Genomic DNA, 19,790 nt, shown 5'->3' on the forward strand with positions numbered 1-19,790 from the left:
TAATTTCTTAAATTATATTTCGAATACATTCCAATTAAATTCTGAACTAGCTGTGAAGAATAGAAAAAGCATTAACTATATGCTGATGTAACTGAAAAAAATAGGCTTTTCGGTTATGAATCAAGGGTTCCGCTTTCTCTGGACACGCCCCTCTCAAAACGTCACTGAAAACATGGCTGTTTTCTTGAGCCGGTTACACCACGTTTCGCTCCACGTTTCTAACGCGGAGAAAATAGCTAATGACCTTGTCTCTAAATTCAAGTTTGATTTATTTGCTGCCAGATTAACTGACAAGTCCAAGCAGTTTGCTTTCAGGAAAGGAGCAGCAGTTTTCGTCGTAAATGAGAGACCCAGTAAGAGCAGAGTGGGGCTGAATGAAGGGATACTGGGATCAACTGACAGATACTCCATTGATCCACAGCGGGCTGACTTGGAGAAGTACAAGCAGGGTAACAATTCTTTGGGATGTCTTTATGATTTAAGCCCTCTTCATCCGGTGGATACTGTAAACAACGTGTGTTTCGAGGTAGAGGATGTCCAAAGGTCATTCAAGGTTCTTCGCGATCTGGGCTGTAATTTCTTGGTGCCTCCCACCACCGTTGAGGACGTGAATGGTCCTGTCACCTACTCGGTAGTAAAATCAATTGTGGGAAACGTGTGTCACACGCTAATTGAGAAGACAAACTATGAAGGAGTCTTTTTGCCAGGGTTTGATGTCATTGAAAAGGACTGGAGCTTGGAAGAAGAGGACATGTCTTGTCCTGTCACACACTTTGATCACATAACTTATGCCTGCCCCAGGAAGACAACCCACCAGGTCATGGGGTGGTACGAGAAGGTCTTTGGTTTTCATAGGTTTTTCATTGATAGGTGAGAAACTGTTCCGAGGCATTTGTTGTCATATCTTTTCCCCAGTGTGGTGTCAGTAATCTCAAGGCTGTTTGTTCTCCTGAATAGTAATGAAGACGTGGATGAAGGTTTTGTGATAAACCAGGAGGGCATTGGGCTTCGACTTACTGCCATGGAGTACTGGAAGTGCAGCAAAGCAGGCATCGCTCTTCCTTTTGCTGGCAAAAAGGAGCCTGACTGCAAGTTTGTCATTGCGGAATCACTGCCTGAACAAGGTAATAGAAACCCCTAGTTTCTAATTTAAGCCACTATTTATGATCTCCGCCATCATTGTTTGCATTTGCTTTGTCAGGCCGGAACCAGGTTGACACCTTCTTGGAGCAGCATAGGGCCCCAGGGATCCAGCACATTGGGCTGTACACCAAAAACATTGTTTCTACTGCGCACACGATGGCTGAAGCTGGCGTACAATTTTCCTCCCCTCCTCCAGCCTATTACACTCAGGTTTGAATGATTTTGAACTATAATCACTGCAAGAAGCGATCTGTGTTTTATTCATATTTTCATATTATAGTTCTGTTTAATTTACATAGCTGGCCTGGATTTTAAAATTTTGGGAATTAGGGAGAAGTTTGTCCTCATACTTCCTGCAAGGCAGGCTTTCAGAGATTTTTCAGATCTTGTTAAAAGGGTACATTTTGATCCAAACCATGATATATTACCACACTTAACAAAGTAGTTATGCCTAAAACCTAGCTGAACTGCGACTTAAGGCTGAAAACGATATCAAAGAAAAGAGGGCTTTGAAGGCAAACCTCTCCCACTAGAACACATAATCCAAGTCATTATCACACTTTTCAAGGTTATGCCATCACCACACAGAAGGAGAACAGGGTCTGCTTTGTACCAGTAATCACAGGCGCAAACACTATAATTACGGACTTTGTAATAAGTTCAAAAATAAAGGAATTTTCCATCTTTTTAAACCCATCCCATGCGCTGTGGCAGCTGGGAAAACAGCAGGAAATAGAGGAAGCAGGTCACAGCCCCCAGATGCTGGCACAGCATGGGATTCTCCTGGATACAGACCTGCACCAGGATCCTTTATCACAGAGAGCATCCAGTGAAAGTAAAAGGTAAGAGCCAATCAAGAGTTGTAATCTCTCACAGCCTTCAAAGAATGCCTCTCTTGTAAATTGTTTTAGTCGATGGTTTCTTTTTAACCATCTTTCTCTACATAAGGAGGAAAAAAACAGTTTGTGAAGGTTTAGTCCTTCTGCATTTTTATAAAAACAAAGCAAAATGTTTAAATACTATCTTCGGCAATATCTTATTAAATAAGTGAAACACTGTGAAAGTTTTGTGTGATGTATGGCTGCTCAATGTCAGCAAGCAATCTTATCAGTCATCTCTATTAAAATGAGGACATGTTCCTGTTTTACTATTCAGTACAATTACAGAAGCCCGTTTAGCTTGCAACATGCACGTGAAAACTGCTCGACTTCCTTTAAAATTGCAGCAATAATGATGAAAGACATGCACCACAATTTTTTATTTTTGTATTCACCAATGAAAAGTTGTGGAAACAGTCCCGAGGCTGAAAGTGAATCTACTGTGCTGCTTTTCCCCTTTCAGACATCTTCTACAGGTGTTCACCAAGCCCATATTTGCTGAGAACACTTTCTTTCTCGAGCTAATTGAGCGAAGAGGGGCAACGGGATTTGGCGAGGGGAACATCAAGGCACTGTGGCGGTCAGTGCAGGCGTACATGGAAAATGAGAGGGTGGATCGTCAAGAACCTCAGGGATCCTCAAAAACTGCGCAAACTGCTCTTAGTTAGCCACTCCAAACATTTCTATAACAGGTTATTTTATTTCATGTGGCTGCACTATTTACTGAAAAACATATGAAATATTTAAATTAGTCTCTAAAAAGTCCCTCGTTGCACTGATGACACATTACTTATTATATAATGTATTCATATCTGTTGAAATGGGTGCTGTGTTCTGTACTTGAAATGATACAACAAAAGACACTTGCTGTAGGAGTAAAAGAATGTCTTTGTTTTCACTGTCTCAAAGTAAACCACATTGCTCCAGAGTAACCTCAATAAACTTGACTCACAGTAAACTGTGAAAATCAATTGCTGGCTTCAAAATATTGTGCTCCGTTTTTCTTCTTGTGTGGGCCAAACTTCAGAATAAGCACACTTAAAACCTCTTAGACCTTCCTAGACAAACACTGGCCAGTGCATTTTAGAATTTTTAAAGATACTGGAACTTACAGTTACTTACATTATATTTTGATAGTAGCACTTGCATGCGGTACTTTTTCTTTGCAATGCTTTTGGGTGCAGTGTCTTGTTCTCCATTGTTAATGCAGTATATATATGTAAAGTGTCTGAACACCACTTCCACATATATTCAATGAAGTATGCACAACAAGCTCAAGCTGCTAGAAGACTGAAAGCTTGCTAATGCATCAACGATAGTGTGCTTTTTAAATGTATAATGTGCTATAATAACACTGTATATTAAAGTATTTTCACTTAAAACATTTAAGTGCATTTGCTTACTATAATGCTTATAGTTATGAATGCAGGAAAAGTGAGAAATATTTCTTTCTTTATTTTTTTACATTTTATACTACGGTATTATTAATTGATTTAATGCATTAGCATTACTTAGTCAAAGTCACTGTCCATATGAGAAAAAAAGGAAAAGTGACCACTTCATTGGCTTGTAATGTAGAAATGTATCCCAAACTATTATTTGTTGTTCACTTCATTATGTAAACATTATGTTGGTGGAAAATTTTCCCCTAAATAACCCACCCACACAGTCACTTGAAGAACTGTTACTGGTCAAACAGCTGCACCTCTTTCAGAAGCTGTGGTGGTTTTAGCAATGTGCATGCTTTGGCAAAAAAAAAAGTGGCTTTAGAACCTCTTAGAAGGGATCTCCAATCCCACAGAGATGTGCCAGTTCAATTAACTTGGCTATAAACATTATGGGTGAGGATTAGTGGGATAGATGAGAAGCGGTGAAGTTTAATGGACTTCCATGAAAGCCATATGTTCTTTTTATGCCCTGTCTGTAGTTACAGTATCCTACTGAGTACACCAGAGAGTCACTGTAAAAAACAAACCAAAACATAAAAACTCAGCAACAGGCAATTTATGAAATGAATGTACTTCTGCATTTTGACAAATGGTGTCAGTGTTTTTCCTTTAATCAGGGGTCACCTGCTCAGGCAAACTGCATTTTAAAAATGTTGGTTCTGTATTAAGGATTTATGTTTTTCGATTACATAACAAGCAAACTGAAGCAGCACATACAAAATAGATGCACTCCCCTTTCTTCGTTCACCACTGGAACTGGGCTGTGCTATGGTATGAGTTTCTAAAGTTTAATTTTAATTGCATTTGTTTCGAATTATCTGATATAATAGGAAATTATGCTGTGTGATAGAGAGGATTAACTGTTCATTAAAGTTGAGAAGGGATGGCTCCTGTAACAGGAGTCTTTTAGCCATCTGTCTCCAGCCACAGTGTGAACCCCAGATGGCGTATAGCATTCTGCATGGGGTCTCAGTAAATGGAGCTGGAAGATAACTCCCTATTTACTGTTAACCATATGCTAGCTACAGATTTATTAACAAAAATCATAAAGAAATATGCAAAAACACATAATTTGTAGCTACATCAGCAAACACACTCCAGGTTACTTTTTGTAGCGTTTTCCTACACTATAATTGGTGCATACTGCCCCCTGGTTGTGACAGTCACAACACACACTAGCAAACCTGTTGAACAGGAAGACTTCCACCCCTGTTCTGCAAGGTACTTTCTTCCTAAAGAGTGACTTTTAATGCTACGAAACAGAAAAGCCAAAAGTTTGTCTTATTATCTGTTTGCTAAATACCTTCTCTATAGGGATTTTGTGAAAACCCCCAAAACTCTAGCCCGGATAGTAGAAGAGACAAATCCTGGGTGCCCTTTAACACAAAAGGCAGACAGTCTAAAACCGAGGAGGACAGCCTGACAGTCTGGGGGAGATTAGAGGCACACAACAGATGTTACTCCTTGATTAACAATAGTGTCTGCCAGGGGTGAGCCTCAGCTCCCCACCCTTCTGAGGCCCACTATATTAATTCCAGCTCCTAGGAAATATATTGATTTACTGTACATAATGTTATGGGACAGGGATGATAATTTGCAGTCCTTTAACAATGCATAGAAAAAGCATGGACTTTATGAATTGAATTGCCACTGGCTCATCCAGTGGACCCATATTTAAACAAACAGTGAGCTAAACCAACTTTAAGGTGAGATACCCACCTCTTGTAAAAATACTTGTTTAAATAAAAAGATAAAAGTGTACAACGACCACAAGCACACATCTGTTTTATATGTTTAAGAAGTTAGAAGGCAAGCAAATATTGTGTGCAGGTTACCACATATACACCAGCTGCACAGCGTTTGTGTGTGCATGTATGAAAAGCTAAACTTGTATGGCTTTGCTGCTGTAGGTCATGATAAAGACTGAATTTAGTTCCTGGAAGAACATCTGCTTGCAATAAATCTATTTATTCAGGATTGGCCTGTGCTGTACTGGAACTGATAATGTAAGGCGGAACAAGCTATGTATATAGAACATGCATTTTACTCCCTCACCCTGTCTGTAAGTCACACACACTCGGTAGGTTATCATGTTACACTGCTGTGTATTGTGAAAGTACCCTGTCTATATGCTCAGCTCAAAACTGTGATTACTTTTCATTACAACAGGGTTGCTCAGACCATTAGTTGTAGGCGCGGGGTGGTCTCTTTTACAAAAAACATCAGAGGATAATATTTTCATTTCTACCATAACAAGCTTCGACTGAATTGTGTATGAGGTATAAATAAACTAAAGAAACGCAAAGAATATGAGTAAACTAAAAAAAATTGTAGCATAAATGACTCGAGGGACACCCCTCCCCCGTACCCAAAGTGGTACGGCTCGCGTATGTTGTCACAGGCTCATTAGCGTGCAGTCTTGTTGGACAGTAGAGCACTGGGTTAATGTTGTAGTCTGCAGGAGCTGCCTTGAGCTGAAGTAAGCTTCTCGCTTAGCTTCCTGTTCTTTTTTTTCTTTAGTAAAACAAAACTCAACACGGTCAACCGAAACTAACCAGTTGCCCGGTGGTTGTTGAAGATACGAGACGCTCACCGTGATGATTGTGAGTGGCAGTTTTTAGTCTAAAAAACTTTCTGGCTTAGCTAACTTTGAATCTGTTACTACTATGTCATAAAGAGTGAGGTGCGATGTTCCTCTGTGTTTTGAAAGTGCGTGGTTTCTGTTAATGTAATATTTATGGTGACACATTAGAAGTAACTCCCAGCAAAGTGTTGTCGGTGAAAACAAAACATAGCTAAAAGTAGTAGTTAGTTAGCTTAGCAACTTTTCCTCTTGTGTACTGCCTTAGCCATGCCCTTTTTGTGTTTTGCCAGGTTATTACTTGCATAAATTCTACTGTAAATGATTTTGTCTTCTGCCGCTTATTATATTTATGTTTTGTCACTATAATTTGTGATTAAATGTTGTAGGGACTTATAATAATTATAAAAAAAGATATAACAGTAAGTTTGTCCATTCATCCAGCATCAGCATTTTTGACAGTAAGTATAAATTCATCCACATACATTTGTAAAGTGACCGTGTGTGAAACTTTGAAGTCCAGACATTCTGATCTCATACTTTATTTTCCCTCATGCATTGCAAAAGAAGTCAGTGTTGGTTAGTTAGTGACAAATGTATAAGACTTTTAAAATACATTTTACAGGTATTTATTTGCTGGTGGGACATTGGTGGCCCATCTATTTCTCAGATCCGTGTGTAGTTACACTCTATGCTGTTTTTCTTATCTTTATCTTACCAACCTTACCCTCGGGTATGAAGTCAGGACTGGCTGATACACAGTCCAACAGATTCTACAATTTAAGTGGATGTTGGGATCATAAACACAAGAACTTGTTAACTTGTTAAACCTGAACTCCTGGTTGTGTCCCGTAGCTATAATTGGGTCTGATAAAATTTGTAGGTGGCTTGTATTATTTATTAGGTTACATTAGGTGACTTGTCCTTGAAATACAGATGTATTTATTTTTTACTTTCTGTACATGCATGTGTAATTTTTTTTTTTCACAATTAGCAGCTTGTGGCCTTTCTGTCATAATCTTGTTTGCTTCTGTGAGCTCCCATCACAGTAATTTCTTTGCCAGACTCATTTCCCTTTCATAAAGGATTTTAGAAAAGGGGTTTAAGGGAGTGTTTGTGTTGGTAACTTGGACTAGCTCAGTTTTCAGGGCATTTTCCTCTAAAATTAAGAGGCATCCACCTGGAGGGTTGGCAAGCTCCTCTGAAAAACTGTTAAACAGTTTTAGCTCAAGGACACGAGTGACTGCCTATCAGAACTTGCCTTAAACAATATGTAAATATCCTGTGTACTGTAACGCCATTCTTGCTGCATTGTTCACTTCCATGAGACAATGTTGGGACTACATGGTATGTAGTCAGAGGGAAGGCAGTGTTTAGGTTGGATAAATTCCTGCATGTAAACCCCAGGAGTAGTCTCTCCCCTGCATTATAATGTCCACTCAATGTGCCTTATTCTTATTTTGGTCCATTAACATGCAATGCTATTCCACTGTCGTTGTTGTGTCTTCAAGCCTCTGTGATTAAGAGACTTGGCTAGATTTAGAATTCAAGTGGACAGCATTTCTCTCCAACTTGGACAAGTTTGTTGAAAGCCTTGATTACAGAGATCCACAAAGCCGTTGTTCTGGACAAATGTATACAGTGCAAGTGATTATGTATGAGAAAATTAAACAGCAGGCCTGCTTTAAAACGTAGGCCTCCTTGGCTGCCATGCATAGCCATGCTGAGCCTTTGTGTTTATGGTAAGTGGGCAGCTGCATGCTTGTGAGACCTTGGCTGTACCCCAGGCCCTCAACTGAGTCTGATAACTGCTATTGAAGCCTCCCAGCCATGCTCATTTCTGACTATTCACTCACTGCTTTAAATGTAGTGCACCTCCTGTTTGACATAGCCTAATTTCTGTGAACACGCAGACAGCTGTGAGCTAGCCTGCCTCCTACAATGAGTTTCATAAATTTCTTTTCAGTCAGTCAGCCGTGACAGTACTTAGTAGCACCTGCCTTTTGTGAGACCAGCTTATGAGAGTACCAACAAAGAAAGTTTCAGGTTTCAAAATCTTGAATTTCATAGTGAGAATTCAGCATGTTGATATTGTTGGAAATTTGGGTGTATGTTCCAGCACATCCACAGATACAAAAAAGCAACACTAGTTTGCCACTTTTGTCATTCACATATCTGGTCTATGACGTAGTATCACTAGCTATATTAATTCAAACACCACCATGTCATTAGAGACTGTTCAAATGCGAGTCCAAATATGGGGCCTGCATGCAGCTCAAAGATGAACAACATCAGTGCCAACAGCTTGGGGAAACAAGCTTTTTAGGAACATGCATATTCTTTCCAAGGGAGAGAGCCACAGCCGGGCATTTACCCAGCATTCCTTTCACAAGTGGTGCAGTCATGAAGAGCAGCATAAATCCCTCAGTTCGTTTTTAAGTCCGGCCATCTCAGGTGCTCAGCAGATGCTCAGATTATTGAGATGGCCAAAATCCTGGGATTGTTGAGGGCAGGACACAGCTCCAGCTGCCATTCTTTTATGCACATCAAAAGAGGATGCGTGGAAATTTAGCTTGACATCCTCACCATCACAAGATGTTTTGTGTATCAGTGTACCCAGACGAGAGCTTTAAATTTAAGCACTGCGATATCTTTCAAATGGGTACATAATAATCTTATAAGTAGTTTAGAAGTGTATTATACACTTGATTTGGGGCTAAAACAATCATATCTGTGTTGTTTTCCACCAGCTGTCCAAGTGCTATATAGATGGATTAGTATTAGCTCTGATTGCCCATCAGACACAAAGCTGCTAAATCCTTATATAATGGTGGCCCAACCCATGGGATTACACCGTAAGTCATGTATGGCAAAGCTGTTCAAATTGAGGAAACAGGGGTGCACTTATTTTAGATGTGCAAAGCCAGTTTAAGTTTAAAAAAAAGTGTCATTTCTTTTCTTTTTTCATAGAAAAAACAGTAGGGTATCTGGAGGTTTTGAGACCTTGGCTGACTTTAAAGCAGACAATTGCTTTAACTTGACCCAATCAATTCTGTGGTTTCCTGTCTTGTCCTATCTCATTTACACTGTGCCATAGCTTTCTGTTTCTGACAACCTAAAGCTGCGATGGTTGAAAGCCTTCTAGTGACCACAAAGGAAGTGTGGAGTCCCATCAGCTTGCCCAAGGCGGCTTATTGTTGTGTTTCAGAAGGGCTGCTGTCACTGCAGACTTGGCTGCTGTCACTGCAGTCTTTGCTGCAGTCAGTCAGCAGCCTGTTTGCATGTGATGGAAGGCCACGTCTGAGGAGCACGTCCTGCAACGTTGTTCCCCTTTTATAGAGATTAGACTTCTCAGTTGTCATAGTGTCAGCTGCCCCGGCTCAGATAAAGCGTTATCGCGCTGCAGAACCATAGAGACTCCCACTGATTCCCGATAATGCCAGCATCGTTAATGGAGGTGATTCGAGTTCTGACATCAGAAGGGGAGTGGCACCCCTTGGGCAGAAATTCTAGATACCTCATTTGGCAGATTACACCGTCTATGAGCACAGCTGTGCATGCAGTATTAGGTGAGTGGGTTGGGTGTAACCATTAAGCACTAGTCATGCTATGGTATGGCTTCCACATTTGTTTTACAGGTTTGTCTGTACAAGAAAAGGCAGACCAGGCTACCCTTTGCCAGAACTTATTCACACACTGACACAAGTTTGAATGGCTTTTAAAGGCTGCAGGGTTAGGCTTTTATAATTGTGTATTCAACTCATGTCATGGAACCGAGGAATGTTTATAATTATGTCATAAACCTCACCCATTTAAAGCACTCAGTTCAGATTTATGGGAGATGGGATTTGTGGGATAAAAATGAAATGCCCAAGCATGAGAAAGATGATTAAGCCGCTGCTACAGCGGTGGTTGTTTACAATTTTAGAATCAAGAATGTAGGACTCGATTTTGTCTTTTTCCATCCTTCTAGGGAAGGGAGACGTAATTTAATTACCTCTTTGTTCAAATAAATGTCAGAACTTTTCTCATGTTTGGGCAAACTTTCTTTTCTCTTTGTTAATGTCGCTTGTGTATGTCACCAAGTCATTCAGTGTAATATATAAACAACTGTTTCCTCTGTCCAAGCACACCCATAGCTATCTCTGCAGTGAAACAGATCTCTGAGGTTAATACTCATGCACAGCGTAATCGGCCTGACCCACTCCAGCTTCAGGCTTTTATGTGTCCTTTTCTCAACACACAGGCCACAAGTTAAAACTGCCAGACATCCTTGAGTGGTGTTGATCTTATTTTATATAACTCTGCTAAAAACGTCCTTCTAGTTAAGTTGTTTTCTTCATGTGGTAAGTGCTTGTAATGGAAATCATATGCCGAATGCAAATGCCACCTTCAGCCTGTCAGCTCCTGCAGGGTCTTGTGATGCTCTTCCCCCAACATCCCTCACGCACACACACACTTTACCCCACCACCGGCAACCTCAGATGTCGCCTTTATTGTTTCCCACGGTGTCTCATCTTCTGCACAAAGCACTCTTTTGTTTTGCATGCACCATCTCCCCCCCCTTTTTTTTTCTCCACTTGCAGTTGTTCTGTCATTTAAGTGCACACCCTCTGACCTTGCATGCAACATACGAAAATCTTGTGTCCACTTCACTTTATTTCAGTCGCCTATCTTACTTGGCTTCGTGTGGTACTGATCTAGTGGTTGTAAAATTCTTCATGATGATTATATAGATTTATATCTGTGACTAATCAGCAGTTTTACTGTAATCATGGCGCAGCATTAATACGAAGAAGGTTGTTTTGATAACCGCAAGGTCAGCTATTCCCAGCCAGCCCCTGAGGATTCAATTACACAACTTTGACTTTGCTCTATTCCTTGCTGTGTGCTTCATGGAACACTTTTGAGGAAACTTGCTCTCTGTACTTTAAAAACAGGCGAAAATAAAACAAGGTATAGAGTTCCACTTTTGTTGTTAGGTTGGAGAGAGCATGGAAGTGAAACACCTTGTAATATTAATCTATCGATGGCAGCGTGACGAAATAGGTGACGCCTTGTCAATCAAAGCGAGTGTTTGCTGGGAATGTTTACTCCATTGAGAATAATAAACAGAGCTTGTCGAGCCATTGACCTCCTTGAAATTTCCACTATCTATCTTCCAGATGTTGAACAGGATGCTCCTGTGTAGAGTGACGGGCGAGTTGGAGAATTTATCAGTATTAAATGCTCATCTCTGCACATGCAAGTTAGATCTAAAAAGTTAAAAGCTCGCTCATTCGCGAAAGAATGGGTTGTCTGTGGTTTCATGGTTGTCATAAGTGTGCGTGCCTGTGCAACGTTAGCAGGCCAATGATTGAAATCATTTGATAGACTTAAACTAAGCATGCAATATCTACCCAGGGTATAATTTAATCTGATCAAACCATCCTAACTAGCTTTGTACTGTTTAGTTTGACCTAATGGTGACAGGTTACCCCATGTAGTCCTTATTACAACACTTGCTAATAAGCATTGTTAAAATAAATAAATAAATATAAGTATTAGTAAGTATTAATTGAAGTAGAGTATCAAACGTGTTTAGATTTAGCTGTGAAACAATTTTTTTAACCTAATTCTCTCCCTCCCTTGATGCATGCCTTTTGTGGCATCCAATTGACCAAAGAAGGGGTTGACTTACAAGTTGGCTTTTATAGTAACAAGATGAAACCTTATAAAGAATGTAGCATTTGCACATTTTCCCATTTTATACAGCTACAGTAAGAGTAAGAATGTATTTCAGTGTTTAAGCAGTGACACAAATCCCCCTTTGGGGATGGATGAGAAAGGGCATCCGGTGCAAAACTCTGCCAAATCAAACGTGGAGCTAACTGCTGTGGTGACTCCTTGTAACAAGGCAGCAGCCAAAATGAGCTTCTTCTTCTTTTTTTTTAAATAGATGTATGCAACAGTTGAAGTGTCTCCTGATGATTTGAAGAGCAAATGTGCTGGTGGTCAGGTGGGGAAAGCCCTGACCCACTTTTTAAGTTTTGCTTCTAGGTGTGGTAGAATTAGAATTATTGGGTTTTTACAAAATGTTATGGGATTGGTTTAGATCACTGGGTAGAGCAGGAGACCTATGTGCTGTAAGACTAATGCAGAGGTTTGGGTTTGAATCTGACACGAGGCCATTTACTTGTGTTATAGTTTGATTACTTAGCTGAATACATCATGCAAATTTTTGTAAAATTGTTGGAAAGCTACAACTGGAACGTGACCAGTGGGTAATGGGTACATAGCATAAGCATGTTATTATTTTCATTGCATGCCACATTAGCATATAGCTCAAAGCATACAGCCTGACAGCTGCTAATGTGACTGTAGCTCTAACTTCTCTGATCAGCTGCTATTCTCAAGGAGAGAGACTTCCTTTAAGACTTTTTAGAATAACTTTTGACATCATTAGGAGTTTAGTAGTTGAAGCTGAAATGATGATAGTGTCCCTCCATAAAAAGGAGTTTTTCTTCTCCTCCTGCTTGATGGTTCTCTGCTTATATGGTCGACAGAATGTCAGAAATGTACTGAATTATAATCCTGGGCTCATCTTTGTGTGTCTGCTCAGGATTGGACCGAGGAGTGAAGCACATTCTGGGAGGAGCCGAGGCGTCTTTAATTTATGAGAAATCAGTCTGCTAACGCCGTGCTCATCGAGATGTCCTCCAGCTTAACTTGGCATTACCGTAACGACGTGGGACAAGCATGTGCGTTGCCATGGTGATCATTTACCCCAAAACGCTGGAAAAGAAGGGTGCCGATGATGTAACAACCAAACGCACAAATTTTGTCCCGGTAAGAGGTTATTTTTTTTTATTTCTGTGAGCAGATTTTTTGTGAGTGTGTGTCTCTGTGTGTCATTTCACACGTTTACATAAAATGACACAACCTAACCACGAGACTTCAACCAATGAGGAAGAGGACAATGTTCTGCTCAGGTTTAGGAAGTTATTGCTGGCCACTCATTACTCCATAGCACTTTTATGATTCTGCATTTTATTTTTCTAATTTGCCAACATTAACCAGAGCTACAAAATCTTAGTCACTAATAATCCACTCTGTTGAACCCCCCCACCCCCCATTTTGTTACCAAAATGATATTCACAGATTCACTAGAAACGAGTATTATAGTGCTCTATCTACTAGGATAAGCAGCTCTGACTCAGCACAGAGTAAAAATTCCCCCACTAATATGGACTGACTTTGCCCTCTTAGTCCCATGAAATGAAGTCATCATGTTCACGGGCTGAGCATCCATCAGAGGAATTTATGGTGGAATGCTCTCTCTCTTTCTCTGCGTTGCTGAGTTGCACGTAGGACCAGTAACACATACACAGAATCTGTCTTTCCAGTAGTTGTTGTTTTTCCTTCTTTTTATTTGTTGGTTTACTGACTTGTAATTATTAAAGCCTGTTCTACATTTTATTTTTGTGGCTTTCCTTTAAGCTGAAAGTTTCTTCTTTCTTTTTTTTTCTACAGTTCCAGGCACAGACCATGAGCCAGGGGACAGCACTTTTCTCTTGCGGACTCATGGGTAAAGGTTTGCATTATGTGACATGGATAAAATCTTAGATCCCTCTTTAACTTATTTACATGTTGCACATTGGTTACAATAACAAACAGGACAGGAAGTGTTGTTATAAAGTAGTTATGTACTAGATGGTCTAGATGGATGATTAAAGCAAGTCTCTAGTGCATTTTGTTCACTGTAACTTTGCGTTTGGTGAAACATGTCTGGCAGGTGTTTTTGCCAACAAAAATAATACAGTAACGACTTTGTGTTGGTGGTTTAGCATTAATTTAAATTTCGTGGCACTCCTTGATGCTTCAATACTCCAGACATGCTGCAAAAGAGTCATATCTTTAGTTTTCTTCTAGCAGTAGGACAAACTTTACAGTCTCTGTTTTGTATAATTGGATGTATTATGTCCTTGCAGTTACTTGGCATTGAGTGTGTAAGAATTGAAAATGTCCTGGCATAGAACAGAGCTGTACCAGAAGGCCTTTTGTTCTTTGTCCTACCCGTGTATTGTGGATGGCATTTTGGGGATTTTTATCTCCAGTGAAGAAGAATAGACCTTTTGCATACCAGAAGTGGGCAGTGGCCTCGATGTTTAGTATCTGACTCAGAGTTGACCGACCAGTTCATTTGGCCAATCTGTTCTGTGGTTTAAGAGTGTCGTTTCTATGACGATAACAGGTGTTGGCATGGTAGCTTTGGTCTTGGAGAATATCCGATCATTGACGGCAGATACCGAGCTGGTCTGATGCATCGCTCTTGTAAATCTCAACGAAGAGATGAAAAGCTGTAGTTAGAAGCTTATTGACATTTGCTCAGGCATGTTGAGTCAGTTGGACATTGAGCTCCATTCCCTTTTCCAATCAGCTGTACTTACAGACTGTGACGCTAAAGCAGTGGATGCAGGGCAGTATTTATTTTTAGTGCCAATTAAACAAAGCAGTGTTTAGTGTCAACACAAAGTACACATAGTGACACCCATGCTTATGCATTGCATTGACGCTGCCCAAGTTGCGGGTACTAAACAATTGTAGTACCTAGGACTAAAAGCTGTTTTCTTTGTTTGAGATTCATCTCCTAAAGGACTTTGCACAGTGCTGCAGTGGTGTATAATAGTGCATTTTTTTATTGTATCTCATTATATTTTGAAAATCTTTGTGTAGATTTGACACTAGGGAGTAAAATGCAGTCCTACATGAGTATGGCGCTGTTGTTGAAAACTGGTGAAGAGACTTAAGTGAAAAAAGAGGGAAACTAACAGATTAGCACTGGAGTTTGAACATTGCATTAAGATCTGTGGGCAGCTGTAGATTGATCAACACACTTTCAGTTCAAGTTTAGCCCATACATAGTTTTCCATATTTTGGGTGGGGTTGTGATTGGGTATCTTTTTTTTTGTTAAATGCAGTTTCATTCATATAAATGTGGTCTGTTTGTTGCAGACACAAGCCGGTGGAGGGACATGGGTCACAGGTGTGCCATACAGCGGAGGCCAGTTGGAACCAGCCTGGAGAGCCTGTGGGATGTTCTGCCAGAAGTGCACACAAGTTCTGCCCACTGGGACTGGGATGTTGGCTCCACTTCGAGCACAATCACTAACTTGTTGCAGGACCTAAGCCTAACTGAGGCCTCGCACTCCACCGCTCCCCCCAGCAAACGACAGTGCCGGTCCCTGTCTTGCTCAGACGAGCTCAGTGGTTGTCGCTCTTCCTGGCGTCCTCAGGGCTCTCGCGTGTGGACAGCTGTGGAAAAGCGGAGGTGCCACAGTGGAGGAAGCGTCCAACGCAGCAGTATTGGAAACATGCAGAGTGGCTTCGCGGGCATGCAGCGCAGCTCCAGTTTCAGCCTGCCTGCCCGATCCAACACCCTTGAGCTGCCGTCTTTCACCCAGCGCCCTCCATGGTCTTCTGCGTTCACCAGCCTGACTCCCTCCTCCTCTTCCTCAGTGCCCCTGTCCTCCGACCCTTCATCGCAGCCCCTCTACCTCTCTCATGAACAAATTTGCCTCCCTGAGCCTCGTGGACCGTCACCTCCCAGCTCCCCCGACTCCACTCCAGAACTGGAACGCCGTGGAGGACAGGGGGGTCTTCCCCGTAGTCGCTCACAGCCATGCGTCCTCAATGAGAAGAAGACTGGTGTGAAGCGCAGGAGACCAGATGACACACACAAACAGAGGCCTTCACTGGATCTGGCAAAAATGACACAGGTTGGTATTTAACATATAGATCAGATGATAATATAATATTTTTCTTTATTTAGACAGAAGAAACATTAAATACTGAAAACCTGCCAGTTTACGTCTTCCATTTAACAACACGTTGCACTCAAGATGCTGTCTGTTAATACACTGTATTAACTTTGAAACTGAGCCAGTCATAATTTATTAGGAGCTTTTTCCATTGGCGTTTTTATGTGGCATTTATTTATCGGTTAAACTCGCCACAACCCCATCACTTCAAGGAGGAGGATTACAGGAAATGGTCATATCAGCTGGAAGCTTTGCGAGGTCAATCAGTGTCAGTATCACAAGCATTTTTCTCCTTATGTGTCGGATAAACAAAACACTTATGGTTAAGGTCACTCCATTGTTTCCCTCAGGCGTTGTCATTAAAGGCGATTGTTAATTCATGCAAGCCTATTCAGGGTCACATTCGATTATCTGAGCTTGTACTTGTACTCACAGAGTTTGAAGAAAAGTAGCCCCGTTAAATGTGCAACTGAATAAAGATAATTTGATCAAAGCAGGAATTACTAGAGGAATGATTAGTTTTAGTTGGTCACGTCTGAAATTTGGATTCATCTGGACATCCTGGCAGGCGTTTGTCTGTTTGCCCCTCGAGCTCATACACACACACACACATACACACACACACACACAGTGAAGTTTCACACGTTCACTGGCTGGATCATAAACTTGGAGCTGGACTTGGCCCCTGTGAGTAAGTCACCCAGAGTTCAGCAGTGTCTTAACAACAACGCTGCTGTGACACGACAAACAGACGCCGCACGCGTTCCAAGCAGGAACGAGGTCAGCGTGGCGAAAACAACCTTAGACGAGGCAGAGAAATTTCAGGGTGCTGAGAGGATTGCTTAGATTTGGATCTTCCCTGCTGCTCTTTGTCTCTGTTAAAAAGGCACAACTCTGACAAAAAAAAGCTTCCAGCAATGATCAGTAAATTTTGTTGCTTCACTTTCTTTTGAAATGAAGTGACTGGCGTAAGGCAAACCCTGGAGGAAATGACTTCCAAAAGACTAGCATGAGAGGGATGAAATATCATTTGACTTTTAGCCTAGTTACGCAGATGAACTTTCTTCAGTCTTTTCTAAATGATTAATTACAGCAGTAGAATATACAGTTTGGCACGTAGGTTTATCACTCAAGCTGCTTACAGGTGGATGTTGAGGTGGTGGACGGGTTGAAACAGCAGGCATCGACACAAGGAACTGCAACTGGAATTTCAGAGGGAAAAATGGGAAATTTTCAAGTTTCCAGCCTGAAGTAACTCCAACAATCCCATTATTCATAAACCCTTAATTGTCGTTATTGCTCTAATTGGTTCTGAGGAACAAGCTTTCACTTAAACCTATTTACATTTTATAGGTTAAGTGATTTCATTGAAAAAAGGTCTAAATATGTTATATTTAAAGTATGAAGTGTGTAGTTGCCTTGGATTCAACAGAAATGACGTTCACGTTTGATGATAGAGTAAGTCTGTGTGGCACTCAGCTCAAGGGCTTATATCGCTTCACACTCGTCGCCCTATCCGCATTCAAAGTCACCTTACTATTCAAAGATCGGTCTCAGTGCTGAGTGCGTCTCTAAAGTGTCCTCTCATCCACACACCTCACTGGTGTGATTTACTCTCTGCGTGGTTCACTGTGACTGCAAGTGGAGCAGCTGTGGCAGAGGTTATAGATCGTCTCACAGGGGGGTATATGTGTCGGGTAAAGAGATATTGATTTCTGTAAATTCAGCTCAGTGCGTAGATCGCTCCCACTACCAGGCCTCATGAGCTATTGATCAGCTTTTATTGACGGAGAGTCAAGGTCAGTATGGATGAGGAGACTTTCTGCTCTCCTCTTCGTTTCATTCAGTGGGTGGGTGGGAACGAGGGAGCGTGACAGTAACAGACAACGCAGGCAGTACTTACTCATTAGCCTGATTTTTATTGGTGCAATAAGTTATGTGAGGATACGCTGTCAAAGAAGATTTTGTGTGCAGAACAAGTCTGCTGCTCTAAATTAGAACTGTATTTGGTTAAGTTAACATCCGTGCCACTGTCTTTTTTCCATATCCCAGACTAATTGTGACCTTATCAGTTTAGTCTCATGGTCTCTCAGGCGAGAAGTCTGAGAGACCTAATGCTGAAGGCAGCAATGTGACACTGGCCTGCTGCTGACAAATGCACCCGCTTGACTAGAGCCAAGAAAAACAGCAGCGCCCCTTTTGATGTAGTAGAGACCTTACTCACTCATGCATAGATCTGACCACGATGCTCTCTATGTTTGCAACTCTTAGTGGGTGATAAATCCTGAAAAAGTGAGGTTATTTGTGAACTGACATTGAATCAGCTAGATTTGAAGTAAATGACAAAATGAAATCACACATGTTTATCTATGCTGAGAGTAAAGAGGTGTGATTTGTCGAGTCATAATTAGGGAACTATCATTACAAATTGTTATGAGTTAAAACCTACAAATATTTCCCTCTAAAGCTTTTATGTATCTCGTGTTACTATAAACTGTCCTTTCCTTTGTGGTCTTAAAACTTACAGTTGATTTATCTCTTATCTATTTATTAATCGCAACTCACTTGGCTGTGATCTGCATGTCTAACAGTCCCATGCTTGTTTCATGTTATATAAGCACACAAGTGACAGGAGGTTTCACAGAGCTCCTATTCTCCCGTGTCCCTCTCCCCTAACACCGTAACAGTCAGGCATGAGGCAGCTGTCCTGCCTTCTACACATTAGCTGTACAGATTGGAAAAGCCTCAGTTGTAAAGCTTCTCATTCCAGCGTGCACAGCTGTCATAGGACTTGCCCACAGCAGTGCTGGCACACATGCATTTGCCTACAAAAGGTTCTGGGTTTCCCAGATGTATGTGGGCATTGTGCAGAGTCAAAAGGCCAACATGAATGATGTCTGCCTCCTGGGTATCTGGCTACTTGCTGTTTTCCAATCTCTCCCATCGGCCTTCAGATCACAGTTAACAGTCTCACATGCTGTCTGTAATGGAAGCTAAATTTGTATCCTTCAAATCTTGTTATATTTTTATATTATAGAGTTTCTTGACCAGTGTCCAGCACTGACCTCACTCAGTCACCCACATGCTGTTTGAGTACAGTAGTGGGATTGTTTTCATAAGACGTCTGTGTGCCTTTAGCCATGTTTGTGTCCTCTTTAGGATATGGGTCATACTCCAGGAAGGGAAATGTTTTGTGGTTTAAGTGCAAGTCTGCTTCCTTGAGAGCATGAATTCAAGGCCTCTAAAAAATATTCACTGGCTCTCCACAGAAACTTCGGAATTTCCACAGTCTGAGCTGCCCGGGATTCATGGGCGAGGACGGCCGCGAGTCCAGCCAGGCTACCCCCACCCTCAGGAGCACCACTCAGCACGATACTGACGACTCAAACGAGCACAGCTTCAAGGACATTCAGCCTCAGACCAAAGAGGGCGAGATCACCAGCACCGTGTCGTCAGACACCGCTACAGAGGATGCAGACTGGAACTCCACGGATTGTGACGACATGACACCAGGAACGACCAATGGGAAAGACAGTGAGCCTTTCTGGGCGGGTCTGTGTAGCATGAGGAAGGATCAGCTTGGAGGCGAGCTAGATATTGAACAAATTGAGAGGAACTGAGCGGGACTGCCTTCCTCCTGGGGGAAGCTAATTTAGAGGACTGAAAGAAAAACAGCGCTGATAGTCTTAAGGAAAAAGCAAGTGGAAAGCTAATACAATGAGCGTTCTAGCACTTGTCTTTATTTTTTCCCTTGTGGAGAGCTTTGAACAGGAGCTTTGTGTGCTAAACGCCTATTTTTGTGGACTTTGTGTAGTCAGAAGCTACTCCCCCACTGTGTGGTATCTTAAACGTGTCTCAGGAGAACAAGAAAGTCAGGGAGGATGGATGTGGGTGAAAATAGAACTGATAAATATAAAAATGATTAATGTTGGCTCACAGA

General features: G+C 41.4%; 2 protein-coding genes across 2 annotated transcripts; both read left to right on the top strand.

Moving 5' to 3' along the window:
- The first annotated feature begins 8 nt into the window (after nucleotides 1-8).
- hpdl (4-hydroxyphenylpyruvate dioxygenase-like) lies at nucleotides 9-3,403 on the top strand. Its single transcript, XM_063482844.1, has 5 exons — nucleotides 9-870; nucleotides 958-1,124; nucleotides 1,202-1,353; nucleotides 1,858-1,985; nucleotides 2,485-3,403. The coding sequence occupies exons 1-5, from the start codon at nucleotides 116-118 to the stop codon at nucleotides 2,687-2,689; spliced, it is 1,407 nt and encodes a 468-aa protein (XP_063338914.1). The 5' UTR covers nucleotides 9-115; the 3' UTR covers nucleotides 2,690-3,403.
- A 2,488-nt stretch (nucleotides 3,404-5,891) lies between these two features.
- fam53b (family with sequence similarity 53 member B) lies at nucleotides 5,892-19,754 on the top strand. Its single transcript, XM_063482846.1, has 5 exons — nucleotides 5,892-6,072; nucleotides 12,652-12,878; nucleotides 13,563-13,617; nucleotides 15,045-15,808; nucleotides 19,120-19,754. The coding sequence occupies exons 2-5, from the start codon at nucleotides 12,789-12,791 to the stop codon at nucleotides 19,468-19,470; spliced, it is 1,260 nt and encodes a 419-aa protein (XP_063338916.1). The 5' UTR covers nucleotides 5,892-6,072; nucleotides 12,652-12,788; the 3' UTR covers nucleotides 19,471-19,754.
- The last annotated feature ends 36 nt before the right edge of the window (nucleotides 19,755-19,790 follow it).

Source organism: Pelmatolapia mariae, linkage group LG8 (genome assembly GCF_036321145.2).
Source record: "Pelmatolapia mariae isolate MD_Pm_ZW linkage group LG8, Pm_UMD_F_2, whole genome shotgun sequence".
Classification (NCBI taxonomy): domain Eukaryota; kingdom Metazoa; phylum Chordata; class Actinopteri; order Cichliformes; family Cichlidae; genus Pelmatolapia; species Pelmatolapia mariae.